At 38.6% G+C, this 15,214-nt stretch overlaps 1 protein-coding gene across 1 annotated transcript in view; it reads left to right on the forward strand.

Annotated features, from left to right (window-relative positions):
• Positions 1-15,214, forward strand: part of DCBLD1 (discoidin, CUB and LCCL domain containing 1) — a 38,735-nt gene that overhangs the window by 14,638 nt on the left and 8,883 nt on the right. Inside the window, exons 2-5 of the mRNA XM_045542242.1 lie at positions 12,375-12,590; positions 13,373-13,497; positions 14,160-14,307; positions 14,408-14,515. Coding sequence (XP_045398198.1) covers positions 12,375-12,590; positions 13,373-13,497; positions 14,160-14,307; positions 14,408-14,515 — 597 coding nt within the window. The remainder of the gene's footprint in view (positions 1-12,374; positions 12,591-13,372; positions 13,498-14,159; positions 14,308-14,407; positions 14,516-15,214) is intronic.

Genomic DNA, 15,214 nt, shown 5'->3' on the forward strand with positions numbered 1-15,214 from the left:
CTAGTTAATAATCAATCTAAAAAGTATATTTGCACTAGTAATTTTACTCTACCCAAATCATTTTCCAACAAATGCAACTCAGTTAAAAGTTTTCCACTCTGGGAGGCTGAGGTGGGTGGATCGCTCGAGGTCAGGAGTTCGAGACCAGCCTGAGCAAGAGCGAGACCCTGTCTCTATTAAAAATAGAAAGAATTATATGGACAGCTAAAAATATATATAGAAAAAATTAGCCGGGCATAGTGGCACATGCCTGTAGTCCCAGCTACTTGGGAGGCTGAGGCAGGAGGATCGCTTGAGCCGAGGAGTCTGAGGTTGCTGTGAGCTAGGCTGACGCCACGGCACTCACTCTAGCCTGGGCAACAAAGCAAGACTCTGTCTCAAAAAAAAAAAAAAAAGTTTTCTTTTAAAGCCTAAATCCTGCTCTTTAGTATTGCAGAACTTAGTCTGTAGCAGGTATATCTTATTTTGCTTTTCTTAGTCAAACATGATTTCTTATCAAAGGGAAATAGACTTTTAAGGAAGTTATTGTTTTCCTTTCTTAGTGGATGGAATTAAAGTAGACTAAATAAAGGGTTGACTTGTGTCGACAAGCATCTAGGATTTGTTCTAAGCTTCCTTAGAAAATAGCTTGTATATCCATACCTCCTGAACAGCTGATGTTAAAGGCTAAAAGCTGGAGACATATCCATTAATTTCAGGCATTTGGAGAATAGATATTGAGCCCATATCTCTATTTTTGTATCCTTTACTTTTAGTATCAAGAATTACTTGTTAAGATGTCTCTCTCCTCATGGCTGTGAGCTCCTTGAAGGGAAAACTCCATTATCCTAAGTTCCTAGCTGCCGAATTTTTATTGACAGTTTGAGTGTATTGGTTTACAGAGACTTCTTCCTATCTGTGTTATAAGGCTAATGCTGAAAGTAGCCTTTAACATGATAAAGAACATTAGGTGAATTTGCTATTTTTAGCTATATTACTTTTATGATTTATGTGTATCATATTATGGAAAATTTAAAAGATAAATGTATAGTAAAATGAAAATTACTTGTAAACTCATACCATAGAAATAAACACTTTAAGTATTTTTTGATTATATATCCATGTATGCACTATATATTGTTTCAAAATGTTTTTTACATTAAATATTCTAAGACATGACTTTCGTAACATCACATTGCTTGATATAATAGTTTGGCTATTATTTTCTAATTGAAATTGTTTCCAAATGTTCAGAATGTAAATCTGTATACCTAAATTCTATATACAGATCACTTTGGGAGTTCTAAAATATTCATAAGTACTTTCAGCTTTTTTCAAAATCTAAAGTTCATACATGAAGTTTTATTTTTATAAATTGTTTTGAGGAGGTGGTTGATCAGGGTCACAAGCTAGCTATGGCTCCAAGCCAACACCAGGACTTAGGCCCCTCATGGAGGGACCACCCCCGACATATTCTGTAGTGAGAGGAGCTTTCAGTCTAAGGAGAGGAGGAAATGATACATAGTTTAGTCATCATGTGCTTTGGAAATTAAATTACAGTTGAAAGGAAGGAAAAGATAAACATAGTGTGGTAGCTGCTTTTGAAGAGTAGACAAATTCCCTGTGGTGAAACTTCCTCCTTCCCTCTTTGGTCCAGGATGTAGCCTCCCTCCCACCACTCCCCTGCTTTGGTATTACATAGGTGGCAGTTTAATCTAGCTGTCACTGTGCACTACTGCTTCACTGCAGTTCTCTGCCTGCAAGTCCTCCTCCCAACGCTACATGGAGTTTAATGTAAAACCTTAAAGACTGATCTTTATTTCTTTAAATTTTTAAAAAAAATTTTGAAATTATGAACCTTTATCTAGCTACAGCAACCATCAACACTTCCCCGCATTTTTCATTTATCCTACTTCTCCCCTTTTTTGCCGAGTATTTTAAGGCAAATTCCAGACCTCATGTCATTTCAGCCCACGTATGTGAGTAGACATCCTTAAAAATGACATTTTTTTACATAACTTCAATACCATTATCACACCTAATAAAATTAATAATAATTCTCTGATATTATTTAATACCCCAATTATCTTTTTTAAAGGTTTTATTGGCCAGGCGCGGTGGCTCACGCCTGTAATCCTAGCACTCTGGGAGGCCGAGGTGGGAGGATCGCTCGAGGTCAGGAGTTCGAGACCAGCCTGAGCAAGAACGAGACCCCCGTCTCTACTAAAAATAGAAAGAAATGATCTGGACAGCTAGAATATATATATAGAAAAAAAAATGAGCCGGGCATGGTGGCACATGCCTGTAGTACTCGGGAGGCTGAGGCAGTAGAATTGCTTGAGCCCAGGAGTTTGAGGTTGCTGTGAGCTTGATGCCACGGCATTCTAGTCTGAGCAACAGAGTGAGACTCTGTCTCAAAAAAAAAAAAAAAAAAAATTAAAATTAAAAATTAAAAGGTTTTATAAAGGTTGGTTTTTCAAATCAAGATCCAAACAAGGCTCACTTGGTTGCTGTGGCACTTAAATTTCCTTTAATTTAAAACACTTTTTTGTGTGTGGTTCTTCATACAATTCATTGCTGAAGAAACTGGGTCAATTGCATCTAGAATGTCTACAGCCTGGACTCAGCTAATGGCTTCCTCTTGTTGTCGGTGAAATTGTGCCTCTATCCCGTGCATTTCCCATAGACTGGAAGTCAGCCCTAAAGACTTGAATTCAAGATAAATTATACTGATTCACATGTTTTGCTTTTTGGCAAGAGTATTTCACAGGTGTGGTGTGTAGAGCACACTTTGTCCCATCAGGAGACATACACTATCTGGCTCTCTCACTTGTGGTGACGCTCAGATCCATCAAAGAGTTTAGATGGTGACAAGCCTGATCCTTCATACTGAAGTTCTTCATTAACCTCCTGCCCAGTGTTTTACCATCTATTGATGACCGTGCCAGAGTCAGTTACATCTTATTAAGGAGCTGTTCTTTTTAATAGAAGAATGTTTTAAAAGTATTTAAAGGGAGAGTCAGATGGGGCAGGAGTTGGGTGGTTTTCAAGATTAAACACAAATACACGTGTCATAAATAGAGATGAGACAAAACTATTTTCAAAGCCCTACAGCTATAGCTAGAACATTTTGGGAATTATAGTCTGGGGGAATCCACCAGCCTTAAGGAAAGTCAATATGCATTTTGTTTTCTCACCTGTAAATGGGGGCATATATCATGAGCCCCCTAAGACATAGCACCCCATGCTTCTTAAACAAATGTGAGAAATTCGGACAATGGGCTTGGTACAGATAGGTTTTAGAATAACATTGGCCTCCTTTATTGGTCATTCCTTATCAGTCTTTGAAATGCAAATTTGCATAAATGCTTTATTAAATTAAAAATGTTTGAATAAAAAAATAGGACAACAAAATCCAAATAGTAAAGAAAAGTATAAAATATAAAGTATTAATAAAAGCCCCTCACTTCCATTCCCAGCCAGCCAAACTTAACTGGACTGACAAATCTTTTTTTGAAAATTTTTTATTTTAACTTTTTATTTTGGGATAATTGTAGATTACATGCAATTGTAAGAACCAATACAGAGAGACATCATTGCCTTTTGCCTAGTTCCCCCAAGGATAACACCTTGCAAAACTATATGTAGTATGATATCACAACCAGAATATTGACATCCATACACAACATACAGAACATGCATTGATAGATTTTATAATAACTTTTGTCTTCTTTCTTGCCAGTGATTCTTTATTAGAGAGTCAGGCTACCTGAGTGTCAGGATGAGGTCATGGGAATAGTGCTTCTCTATTGTTTTTCATTTGCATGCATCTGCCTTATTCAATACATGATATTGCAGGCAGTTTCTCTCCCTAGCAGTTTTTCATTTTCCCCTTTGGCATATGTCTACCTAGTCTTTTGAAGTCATCAAAACTGTGGAAAATAATAAGGCAAAAATTCCTGATGTAGTTAATAGCCATGGAATAAACTTATTCTATTAGCGCTTGCCACAGAAAACTCCATAAATAGTTTACTTCCATAGGCAAGAGTGAAATTACAATTTCTGATGACAGTTTGCTTTTTAATAAATTAGGACTCAGCAGTTCCTTTGCGGTTCAGGTTCCTTGGCAGAACAAAGACTAATGGGGTTTTGTTCTGATAGTTAATAGAAAAGGGAAATTTTCCCAATTAGGCACAGATCCCCAGGCAAAATAATGATGGGAATGTTGAAGACTTGAACCTGCGCGCATTATGCCAGCATCACTGGGTGAAATAAGCTTCCTCTTGGGCTTTGGAGTAAAGTGGTTGGAAAGAAGTTTAATTACAGGATTGAATAAAAGTGACACCCTGGGATTTTCCTTTGTGGTGACATGTCACTTTTTAATTTTAATTTTTTTTTTGAGACAGAGTCTTGCTCTGTCACCCAGATAAAATGCAGTGGCATCATCATAGCTCACTGCAACCTCAGACTCCTGGGCTCAAACGATCCTCCTGCCTCAGCCTCCCGAGTAGCTGGGACTACAGGTGTGTGCCACCACCAGTAGAGCTCTTGCTCAGGCTGGTCTCGAACTCCTGACCTGAAGCAATCCTGCCGCCTCGGCCTCCCAGAGTGCTAAGATCACAAGCATGAGCCACCTAGCCTGGCCTGACATATCACTTTTTAAAAAATAAAATTTAGAATACAATAATCACATGTAGGTTGATTTACATAATTGCTCCTCATTTTATATTTAGCTGTGTTTTCTGGAAAAAGGTTTTTTCTTTCTCTTCTTTATTAAGGAGAATTTTATAGTACTAAGAAAAGAGACATTTAAATGTTTGACCAGGCAATTTCTTGGTGTCTTGGAGAGGATTCTTTATATTTATATTTGATCACCTTTTTCAAATACTTCTTTCATTATCTCCCTGCTCAAAAACTTCTGTGGGTCCTTATTGCCTACCATATAAATTATCCAGCTGCTTCTACCTAGGTCTCAAGTTGCATGGCAGTTTTATCTTGGTGATCCAGGGACATTTCTCCCTGGCATTCCTTCCCATTGCTTAAAGCCAACTCTACTTTCCCCACCAGCCCCGTGGCAGGGGCTGCCAGGAGTCTTGTGGGAGTTTCTGGATAATGGGCAGATCCTTACCCTGGGCCTTGGCTGCTGAGATGGGGTCGATTCTGGAGTTCTACCGTATTTTTTTTGGACCACTGTTACCATTTGGGCTGGATGCTTCAGGGCAGGAAGGACGTGGAATAAAGGAACACTCCGCGTGAATCCAACACTAACTGGGGAAGAGCCTGGGAAGGAAGAGGACTGCTTTTCACTCTTCAGATTCCCCTTGTTCCCAGGTTGAGGCTTCTCCATGCGAGGATGTGGGGTGGAGAGGCCTTCTTTTACTACCTCAGAGAGTTCCTGCTTCAGCAGATTTCTGCTTCTGCCCCTCCAGCTGAGGCCAGAAATACCTGCTTTGTTTATGTGAAGCCAGACCTACCAAGCACAGGCATTCTGCATCCGACTGCCGCCTGTGCCCGCTCTCCTTGTAGCCCATCCAGTTGTCCCTGCCATTTAGGTGTTTGTGTGATTAACTTGGTCACTCGAAAATCAACTACAGCAACTTATAAGTTAATCGATGAACTTTTTATTCATAAAAATCTTCAGATTATTGATTTCTTGTTTTTGGTGAAGTGCTCATAATTCTCTGAAACAGATTTTCTCTTGCCTTTCTCCTCAGGATTTTGTTTAGATTCCTGATGTAACACATAGCACCTAGAGTTATAGTTATTTGAAAGTGTGACTCTCTTGCCCTTTCACTCTGAGTTTTGTGAGACAGCCTTGCTGCTTTTGTGTGTCTCCAACTGTTAATACCATGCCTGGTTGTGGAAAGCACTCAATACAGTAGATCCTTGACATTTTCTGATGGTATATCCTAAGTTGATCAGGAACCTTTGAATTTGTGACTGTCAGTAACTAAGACATGAATGTCAAGTGACTGTTACGCTCAGTCCCCAGCTAAAGGGCTTGTACCTAAACAAAGTCCTCAGCATAAGCCTGAGTCTAGCAGGAGCATTTTCTATATATTATCTCATTTAATCAGCACAACAACCTTCTAAAGTGGGTAATATTATTTTCTCCATGTGAATTATTAATATGGCATTGACTTTTGGGTCAGTTTGGCAAATCAGTGCAGGGCTTACTGTGCAAGTTTGGATGGGTGGATAGATAGATGATTAGAAAAAGTAATATGATTAAATGATGTGTTTCCTAAGGGCTTTCCACTCTAATATGTGAAACATTTTCATCAACATTGTTCAGAAGATTAAACCGGGAAACAGATGAAATAACTTGAAACAACAGATACTATTTAATAATTCAATCATTTTTTAGCTTTTCCTTCTCTCCCTAAAGGGAATAAAATACAGAATTTGGGGATTGTACTAGACTCTGAATCCTCAGTGAGAATTAATTGCAAGTACTTCTTTCATCCTTTTTTCTTTATCAGGTGATGGTTACGGGAACCTAGCAACCTATCAGTATAGTGGCACGATGATTTCCAAGAATTATCCAGGGACTTATCCCAATCACACTGTTTGTGAAAAGACTATGTAAAAAGAAAATCAAAATCTCAACACCCCCGCCCCCTTTATGCAATGGAGAAGTTAAAGGCCTCAGGCACCTGTGAAGAACTAGACCCACAAACTTCTTATTAAAGAGATTCCTTGCTGACCTCCCATAAACAAAGACATGCAAACTGTAATTATGTCTAACACCTAAAACTAAAGCCTGTTCAATTTCACACTAAGAATGAATTACAAGTTCATCTTTACAGGTAACAGAACTGGAGACAGAGAATCAAACATTCTTCCACCTACCCAGGGACATCTGCATAACTGATGCTTCTTTCACTCCCTTTTGCCCTCCTACCATGCCCCTTATTGTATCTAAAATGTAGATTTCCTGGGCCTCAGGAGAAAGTAACCACTTTGTCTCATCACCACCCCCCTCTGCCTTTTTCCATCTCTCTGTATGTCCTCAAAATGCTAAACGTTCCAACTTCCCCTTTGGAAAAGACAGCCACAGCTTGTCTGCCACTCGTTTTTCCCCAGGCATGTCCTCAACTTTGGCTTAATAAACCTCCATTGATTGAGATTTTTGCCTCAGTCACTTGCTCCAACAACTATTACGGTACCAAAGGGGAAGAAACTGATTGTGAGGTTGGGAGATTTGAATACTGAACCCCAGACCTGTGCTTCTATCTTCACTTCACCAGCCCTTTAGATCAGCACCATAAGAAAAGAGATCAAGGTTTCTGTGAACGTTAACAATTTTGGTATCTGGGGAGAAGGGCAAGTGCTGTGTTAATTAACACTATAGCCTGGGAAGATTTGTAGAGGGAAACTTCATGTAAACCCTTGGGGTAACTTGGATAGATTTGCCCATTATTACATTATGCAGCAATTTTGTCTAAAACACAAGGAGTAGGTAATATTTTTGATAGGGGATGTTCTTAAGCTAAGCTATTTAATGATGAGCAGAATTTCTCTTTTGTGGCTACTTTAAAGATTTCATTTGACCAAGAACACTAACCAGACCTACATTTTAGCTTGGTTAAAACAGTTCCCTGGTCAGTTTGAACCTCCCTGAGCATGGCAGGAGGAGGAGGAGGCAGAAGTGCTTTGTCTTCCTGTAGCTGGAGCTTAGAGAGTGGGGGTTCCTGGGTGGCTGCTGCCCAGCTCCCTGGGAGGGAGGAAAGGTGGGTGGCACCTTTGCAAGCTGGTGTGGCCACAGGACCTGGCATGACTGTGGAGAGAGGGCCCTAGTGCCCTTGCAGGGTCCCAAGGATCCACAGCTATGTTGCTTGGGCCAGCGGTGAAGGGGAATGCATGTTCTGGATACCTCCTGTAATCCCGATGTACGGTGCTTTCTAACAATTATGTGTGTGGCTGAAACGGGAATAGTTTTGGTTATCCAGCTTGATAATTTTCATTAATCAACTAATTGTTAAAACCCACTGCCAAATAATTTTAAGAGTCAAAACTATGAGAATTTTGAATATGAAGTTAATGTTTTGAAAAAGAATAATGTTTTCTGGCATTAGTATCTGTAAGCTCTGCCAAGAGTGGACATACTTGGAATGTGATTACGTTAACCATTGTGAATATGCTGAAGTTGTACACTTTTCATCATTATGCAGTTAATTTTTAATGATTCACCCTTATGTCAATTTTGTTTTAAATGTTTGGTTTGTATACTTTGGGCATTTTTAGAATCTATGTTTTTGGTAACAAAATGCACTATAAACAAATGTGAGCACCCACACCAACTTTCACAGTAATCAGGCAAAATATGCACTTGATCTCAGTGCTGTTATAAGACCTACTAATGACAAGATGGGATTATTATTCTTCTGTTTGTCATGTATTATAAGTACGGCTGCTCTTCCAAATTCAAGCATCAATTAGAAGAATGTATTTATATATGTATGGCTGAGTGAAGATACTGACTCTTTTTTTCAAAATATCCTTGAAACCATCAGAAAACAAAAGTTGACAAAGTTAAGTATAACAACTCTACATTAGAAAATATGTTAAGTTTTTTAAGGAAAGAAATAAGTGTTTAAAGGTATTTTTAAACATGAATCTCACTTTTAAACTTATATGATTTTTTGGATAAATTATATATATACTGACTTTTGAGATCATGTGTGCTAAACCTGGCAAAAAAAATCTTTAAGAAGTATCATACTTTGCTTAATACATACAGTTTTCACTATAAGTAAGGGAATTCTGAGTTTTTATTTATGGGACCAAAGTAACTGAGGCTCTATTCAAAAGAAATGCTAATGTCCCTTTCCCAGTGTAGAATCCAATAGGAGGTCATGAAGCATTTAGTTGTCATGACTCCTCAGTCTTTCCTTATCTTTTGAGAGTACTGAACAGTTATTTTGTAGAATGTCTGTCATTTTGGGTTGGTTTAATGTTCTCTGGTGATTAAATTCAGATTATGCATTTTTGGCAAACAACACTCACTTTTTGAAGTAATCTTTAAAAGGCTTGCTTATAACAATTTCCAACATTAGAAATTGTGAGGTCATATATCCCCCCAGGAATCAGAACTAAATCTGCGTTAAATTTCTTTGCTTTTCACTCTTTTGTTAGGTGGACTCTTTTGCATTCAAAACTGCATTGATGTTAAGTTATTTCAAACTGAAGTGTCTTCCCTGAACGGTTCTTTGTTGTTCAAAAAGGTCAATGTAATATGAGACCTTGAAAGGGCTCAAATATAAGGTGTCACCTTCTTTTTAGAAGATAATTTTGGAGAAATTTGAGGACATGAGATAATAGAAAATTGATTAAGGTAGCCCAAGCTGTCTAGGATTGAACACAATTACTATTAAACTTGGAATTTGAAGATTCAAAGAAGTTTATTAAATAATATCTCTTTAAATTTAAAGTTCTTATATAAGACATTTAAGATTAATGTTTTGGTCCTAATTCTGAGTCCCTCCTTTTATATTTATATAATGAGATGTTATATTTTATATTTAAATAATGAGATGTTAGTTATAGAAAACAATAAAATAGCCTAAACTTTGAGGAAAAGGAGGTGCTGATTCAGGCATTGCGTCACACCAATATACCCAAATTTAAAGTATGAAATATCTAACATTGTTTTATTTATGACACTGAAGAGGGGAGGCTGGAATTCATACTGAAGATCAGTTCTCTTAACTTTAAAACTCTTTAGTGACCCTGTAACCTTCATTTGTGCCTTCTCATTAAATTCCATTTCCAGTCTTGTTGACCAGAAAGGGCCTAGAGATTTTTTAAATTCACTCAGAAGTTTGTTTCAACCACTACCACTTGTGGGGAACCCAGAGGAACTGTCATTTCTGTTTCCCCAATCTTGCAAGAAGATTTGATTCTGGTTTTCCCCTGAAAGTTGACCTTCCTTCAGTGATTGGAGTTTGGGGTCATTCCTGGAGAAGTCATGGCAGGAAGCAGATAGGGGCCCCTCAAGATCTCTAAGGTCATCTTTCAGAAAAGAACTGGAAACTTCTCTAGGCCTCCTCACCGGGGTATCCTGAGAATAAAATGGGGTTCTGAGAAATCACTCACTTACAGAGTACTGGTCCAAAATTTAAAGTTTAAAAAATGCTTCTTAATCAAAATGCTCAGAGGAGGCGTGGTGGCCAGTGATAGAAAGAAACCAGTTTACTACAGGATCCTAATTGTAGTCGGTTAAATTGGTTGTGTTCTGCTAAATGATTTGCACTGTAGGAAAACCAGGAAGTTCAAGAATTGTTCTCCTATACTTCCTGTACCTCTACCTTCACCCTTAATATTTTTTTTGACCATTGTCGGTGACTTACAAGGACAATGATGTGAAGTCAACTGTTAATGTTTATGTTACAGTAGGAACAAAAGAAATAGGAAAAGTGGGAAATAATACTAAGTGGTTTGACTCATAATCACAGCAGATTTCTGTGATCACTTTTTAGAATGATACATATCTGACATACAGCAATAAGATCTAATCATTATGTCTTGCCTGTTGAGTATTTTTAACCCCAAAGAGGGAAAGGCACAAGATAAACAGTCTCTATTTTATATATAAATGGTTTACGTCTCTCAGTTATATTATAGGGTAGAATACAAAATTCTTTGACTTTTAAAGATAAAAGCCTTCAAAAAAATTTCCAGCTTGTAGAGTTGTTTTGGGCCACAAACATCCTAGAAGTGCATTTTCCTCTGTGATTGGGGCTACTTTGGTGGAAATTACTGAGAAGAACTAGATTTTGTTTGGTTGTGTTGTTTTGCCTTTTATGCCAAGATAGAATTCAGAAAGAATCTTAAATGTGTAAAAGGTTATATCAGCCAGAAATGTTTTGCTCTAGGTATTTCATTAATATAACCAGAAGCCTCAACGAGAAAAAGCTTTTGGCCTCCTTCTCTTTCCCCTAAATACTTCCAGGAGACACACCGTGATTCACTTTCAGTAATTGTCATCTTTTTTGGGAGAGAAGTAATGGCTTAGGTGGGAAGCGAGCTCTGGTGTTGAGGCACTGCTTGACCTGGGTCCCGTAGCCCCAAGGAAAGCCGCACCTTTGTCTAGGAATCCGCCTGGTTCATCTATCATCTGTCACTGACTTTTGTCTGGGAAGCAGAGCCCAAACTCTCCAGGGATACCACTTACATTGTTACGTGACTTAGGTTTTAATGGCACAGTCCAGGAATATCCCTTTTTTATGCTAATTTCCCTCCTTTTCAAAGAAAATGGCCCTGAAAATTCTGTAATTTTGCACAGTGACCCTACTGCAATTAGCAAGCAAGGACAAAACCTGCCATTTGACTGCACTGGAAAAACAAATGGAAAAAGGACACAAATGTAATGGCGTTTGCAGCTTCAGCATTTCTGAAGATTGTTTTATCAGCCTGCCTCTGAGCACAGATCCGCGCCACTCCCCGCACCGCTTTCCTGGCAGCTAATCGTGTGCCCTGTGGCTGGCTCTGCCAACGGCACTCCCAGGGACGGTCACTTGGATCAATCAGGCATGTTCTTATCTGTGCTGAGAAAGTAAAGGTGTGTTTTAGAAGATGCTCCATAAGGTTAGTGAGAGTTTTTAAGAGGTTTCTTGTTGTTCCTTTTGATTCATGACAAACCTCTCAGGAGTGAGGTTTTTATTTGATCTCTTGGTGTTTTTTACCACTGACAGCATGGTTATGGAGGGGAAGGTTTCTTTGTTTTTTTTAATGGTATACATACCATTTTTTAAAACATCCCTTTGACAGAATGGTAACAGCGTCAGCAGTTTCAAGATCAAAACCATATACCCATTTGAAATGCCTTGGAACAGTTTTTAACCAAAGTGTCATTGCCTTGAAATACCCAGAGTCTTGGGCAGGAACAGTCCATGGAAAAATGGATAAGGGCTATAAATTACATGGTGTAGTTAAAGTCCTGTGGATGAATGTTGGGCACAGTTTACCGATCTTCAGAGGACCTGGACATATGTTCTTTTCAAGGATGCAGAAAGAATGGAGTTTCCCTCTGATTCTAAATCCTTTAAAGTGAGAAGAAACTCACATTTTAAACCTTTAAGACAATTGTGCTTTGTTGAAATCTGACTTAATTTAGTAGATTAGAAAAGAAAATCTACAGTGGGGACGTGGAAGTATCACTTATAGGAGATGTGACTTTGAGGTCTAGTAAAAAGAAAAGCAGCAACAATCTTAAGGCACCGTGGTTCAAATGAGTCAAATTCAAGGCCATTAAAAAACTGATAATTAAACACTTGATTTGATATGAGAGTGGAAGTAAATTAGCTGAATATTTCTAGATGAAATGCGGTACTTTTATTTTTTGCTTTCATTTTATGCCTATATCTGAAAGGTTTTACTGCGTTTTTTCCTAGGCTGCAGCAGATCCTTGAGTTTGGAACCTGACAGGCAAATCAGAGCTTCTTCCTCTTGGCAGTGGGTCAATGAGAGTGGAGAACAAATTCACTGGTCTCCTGGCCAAGCCCGACTTCAGGACCAAGGCCCGTCATGGGCTTCGGGAGACAGCAGCAACAGCCACAAACAACGGGAGTGGCTGGAGATAGATTTGGGGGAGAAAAAGAAAATAACAGGTACAGAAAATAACACAAGTTCAGGCGCAGTTTCATGATTGCAGCATGACTTGCAGTTAGAATTATGCTTTCTGTTTACATAGGTGCCCCTCTCTCTACCCTCCAGATACTTGAAATATTTTAAAAATGTAACAAATCTTCACATTGTCTCTGTGAAAAAAACCTATGTGCAGGTTGTAAATATGTGTGTATAGATTAGAGATGATACCTCAGTAGTGAACCCTTATTGTTATGGTGTATTGTCAGTATGAAATCACTCATCTGTGAACAGGTTTCTTTCTTTTTTTTTTTTTTTTGTTATTTTTCTTTTTTTGAGACAGAGTCTCGCTCTGTTACCTGGGCTAAGTGCCATGGTGTCAGCCTAGCTCCCAGCAACCTCAAACTCCTGGGCTCAAGCCATCCTTCTGCCTCAGCCTCCCGAGTAGCTGGGACTACAGGCATGAGCCACCATGCCCAGCTAATTTTTTCTATATATATTTTTAGTTGTCCGGTTAATTTCTTTCTATTTTTTAGTAGAGACAGGGTCTCACTCTTGCTCAGTCTGGTTCAAACTCCTGACCTCAAGCGATCCTCCCTCCTCGGCCTCCCAGAGTGCTAGGATTACAGGCGTGAGCCACCGCGCCCGGCCTGAACAGGTTTCTTAATGCAACTAATAAGAGTCAGCCTGTAAAACAATTTGAGATTTTAAATGGGGGTGGGGGTGGGGAGAAATGTGAAATTATAATACATGTTATATATAAAATATTTTAAAAACTAATCTATAAATAATGTTTTCTTACAAGGAATTAAGACTGCAGGATCCACACAGTCAAATTTCAACTTTTATGTTAAGAGTTTTGTGATAAACTTCAAAAATAACAACTCCAAGTGGAGGACCTATAAAGGAATTGTGAATAATGAAGAAAAGGTAAGAGGAACTCTGGAGGGAAGGGGACTGAGTAGGATATCAGACCTCTCTCTATTTCCATCAGTGTGTTTACATTAAATATATCATTAATAAAAGACAATGGTGCTTCCTTGAGCACACAAGTGTAAGAACTATATCAAGAAAAACCTTATGAGATCTTTGTGATTTAATTCTTTTCTCACTCAGGAATGAAATACTTGTCATTTCTTGGAAAGGGAAAGTTGGTAACTTGCAATGGTTGTTTTGGGATAAGTGTGGTGGATGTTTGGATTGGAAATTTGTGTTGAGATGCTATTAGTGGCAGTGGGAATCAGGAAGAGGACAGCAAAAGTGAGAGCTGAAGACTTGTGCTTTTGGGTTTGCTTGTCAGTAGCATCAGATTAATGTAGAAATATCAAGGCCAAGTAATGCAAAAGGGCAGTTTTATTAATAGCTTCCTCATCCAAAATGAAATTTAAAGCAGAAAACAGATTAGCAGCACCATCTTAGTTCGATAACTTGACCTTTGTTTACAAAGCTTTGTATCTTCAATATCCAGAGTGTCTGCAAAAATGCAACAGATAGAATCATTGCTTTGGTTCATATAACCAGGTATGAGTGGGATGATAAAGACCTAAAAACTAACTAATAGGACCTTCAGGTGAAAGTAACTTCTTTCATAGGTGTTTCAGGGGAACTCCAACTTTCGGGACACAGTGCAGAACAATTTCATCCCTCCCATTGTGGCCAGATATGTGCGGGTTGTCCCCAAGACATGGCACCAGAGGATAGCCTTGAAAGTGGAGCTTATTGGTTGCCAAATTACACAAGGTAGGGCCCAGGGCGAGTCAGTGAGTTATTCAAGTCTGGTCATCTCCTTTTGGGTATGGCTGTTACTAATGTGGTTTTTCCGACATCCCTTCTCTCTCAGGTAATGATTCATTGGTGTGGCACAAAACAAGTCCAAACACTGGTGTTTCAACTAAGAAAGAAGATGAGACAATCACAAAGCCCATCCCCTCAGAAGAAACTCTCAGAGGTAGCGCAGTTATTGTTTTGTGGTTTCATAAGAAGCGCGACCAACATTTCACCTGATATCATAGTAACTTTCAACAAAATTTATTTTTCTCTGTCATGTAAATGCTGGAGGGAGATGGTCCAGAGGTATTTTGCACATATGTAAAATGACATATGTCCACAGCTATTCATTGCAATATTGTAAGTAGAAAAAGTTTAGAAACAAACTTACATGCCCTTCAAACACTAGGTAAATATTTTATGGAAAAATAACATATTAGCACATTCATGTAATGACTACTCCGCAGCCATAAAAAAAAAAATGTGTTGGTAATATAGAAAGCTTTCTGAGCTATATCAACAACTAAAAAAAAAATAAGCAAGGTATAGAACAGTCTATGTAGCACTCTACCATGTGTAAAAAGGGGAAATAAAGAATGAATATTCATTCCAGTATCTCTAGAAGAATGTGAAGAAACATAATTTAGCTTCCTATGGAGGAGGAACAGAGGTAGGAGGGAGACATTCCATTACATACCTTTTTTTTTTTTTTTTGAGATGGATTCTCACTCTGTTGTCCCATCTAGAGTGCTGTGGCGTCAGCCTAGCTTACAGCAACCTCAAACTCCTGGGCTCAAGAGATCTTCCTGCCTCGGCCTCCCAAGTAGCTGGGACTACAGGCATGTGCCACCATGCCTGGCTAATATTTTCTGTTTTTAGT

Source organism: Lemur catta, chromosome 2 (assembly GCF_020740605.2).
Source record: "Lemur catta isolate mLemCat1 chromosome 2, mLemCat1.pri, whole genome shotgun sequence".
Classification (NCBI taxonomy): domain Eukaryota; kingdom Metazoa; phylum Chordata; class Mammalia; order Primates; family Lemuridae; genus Lemur; species Lemur catta.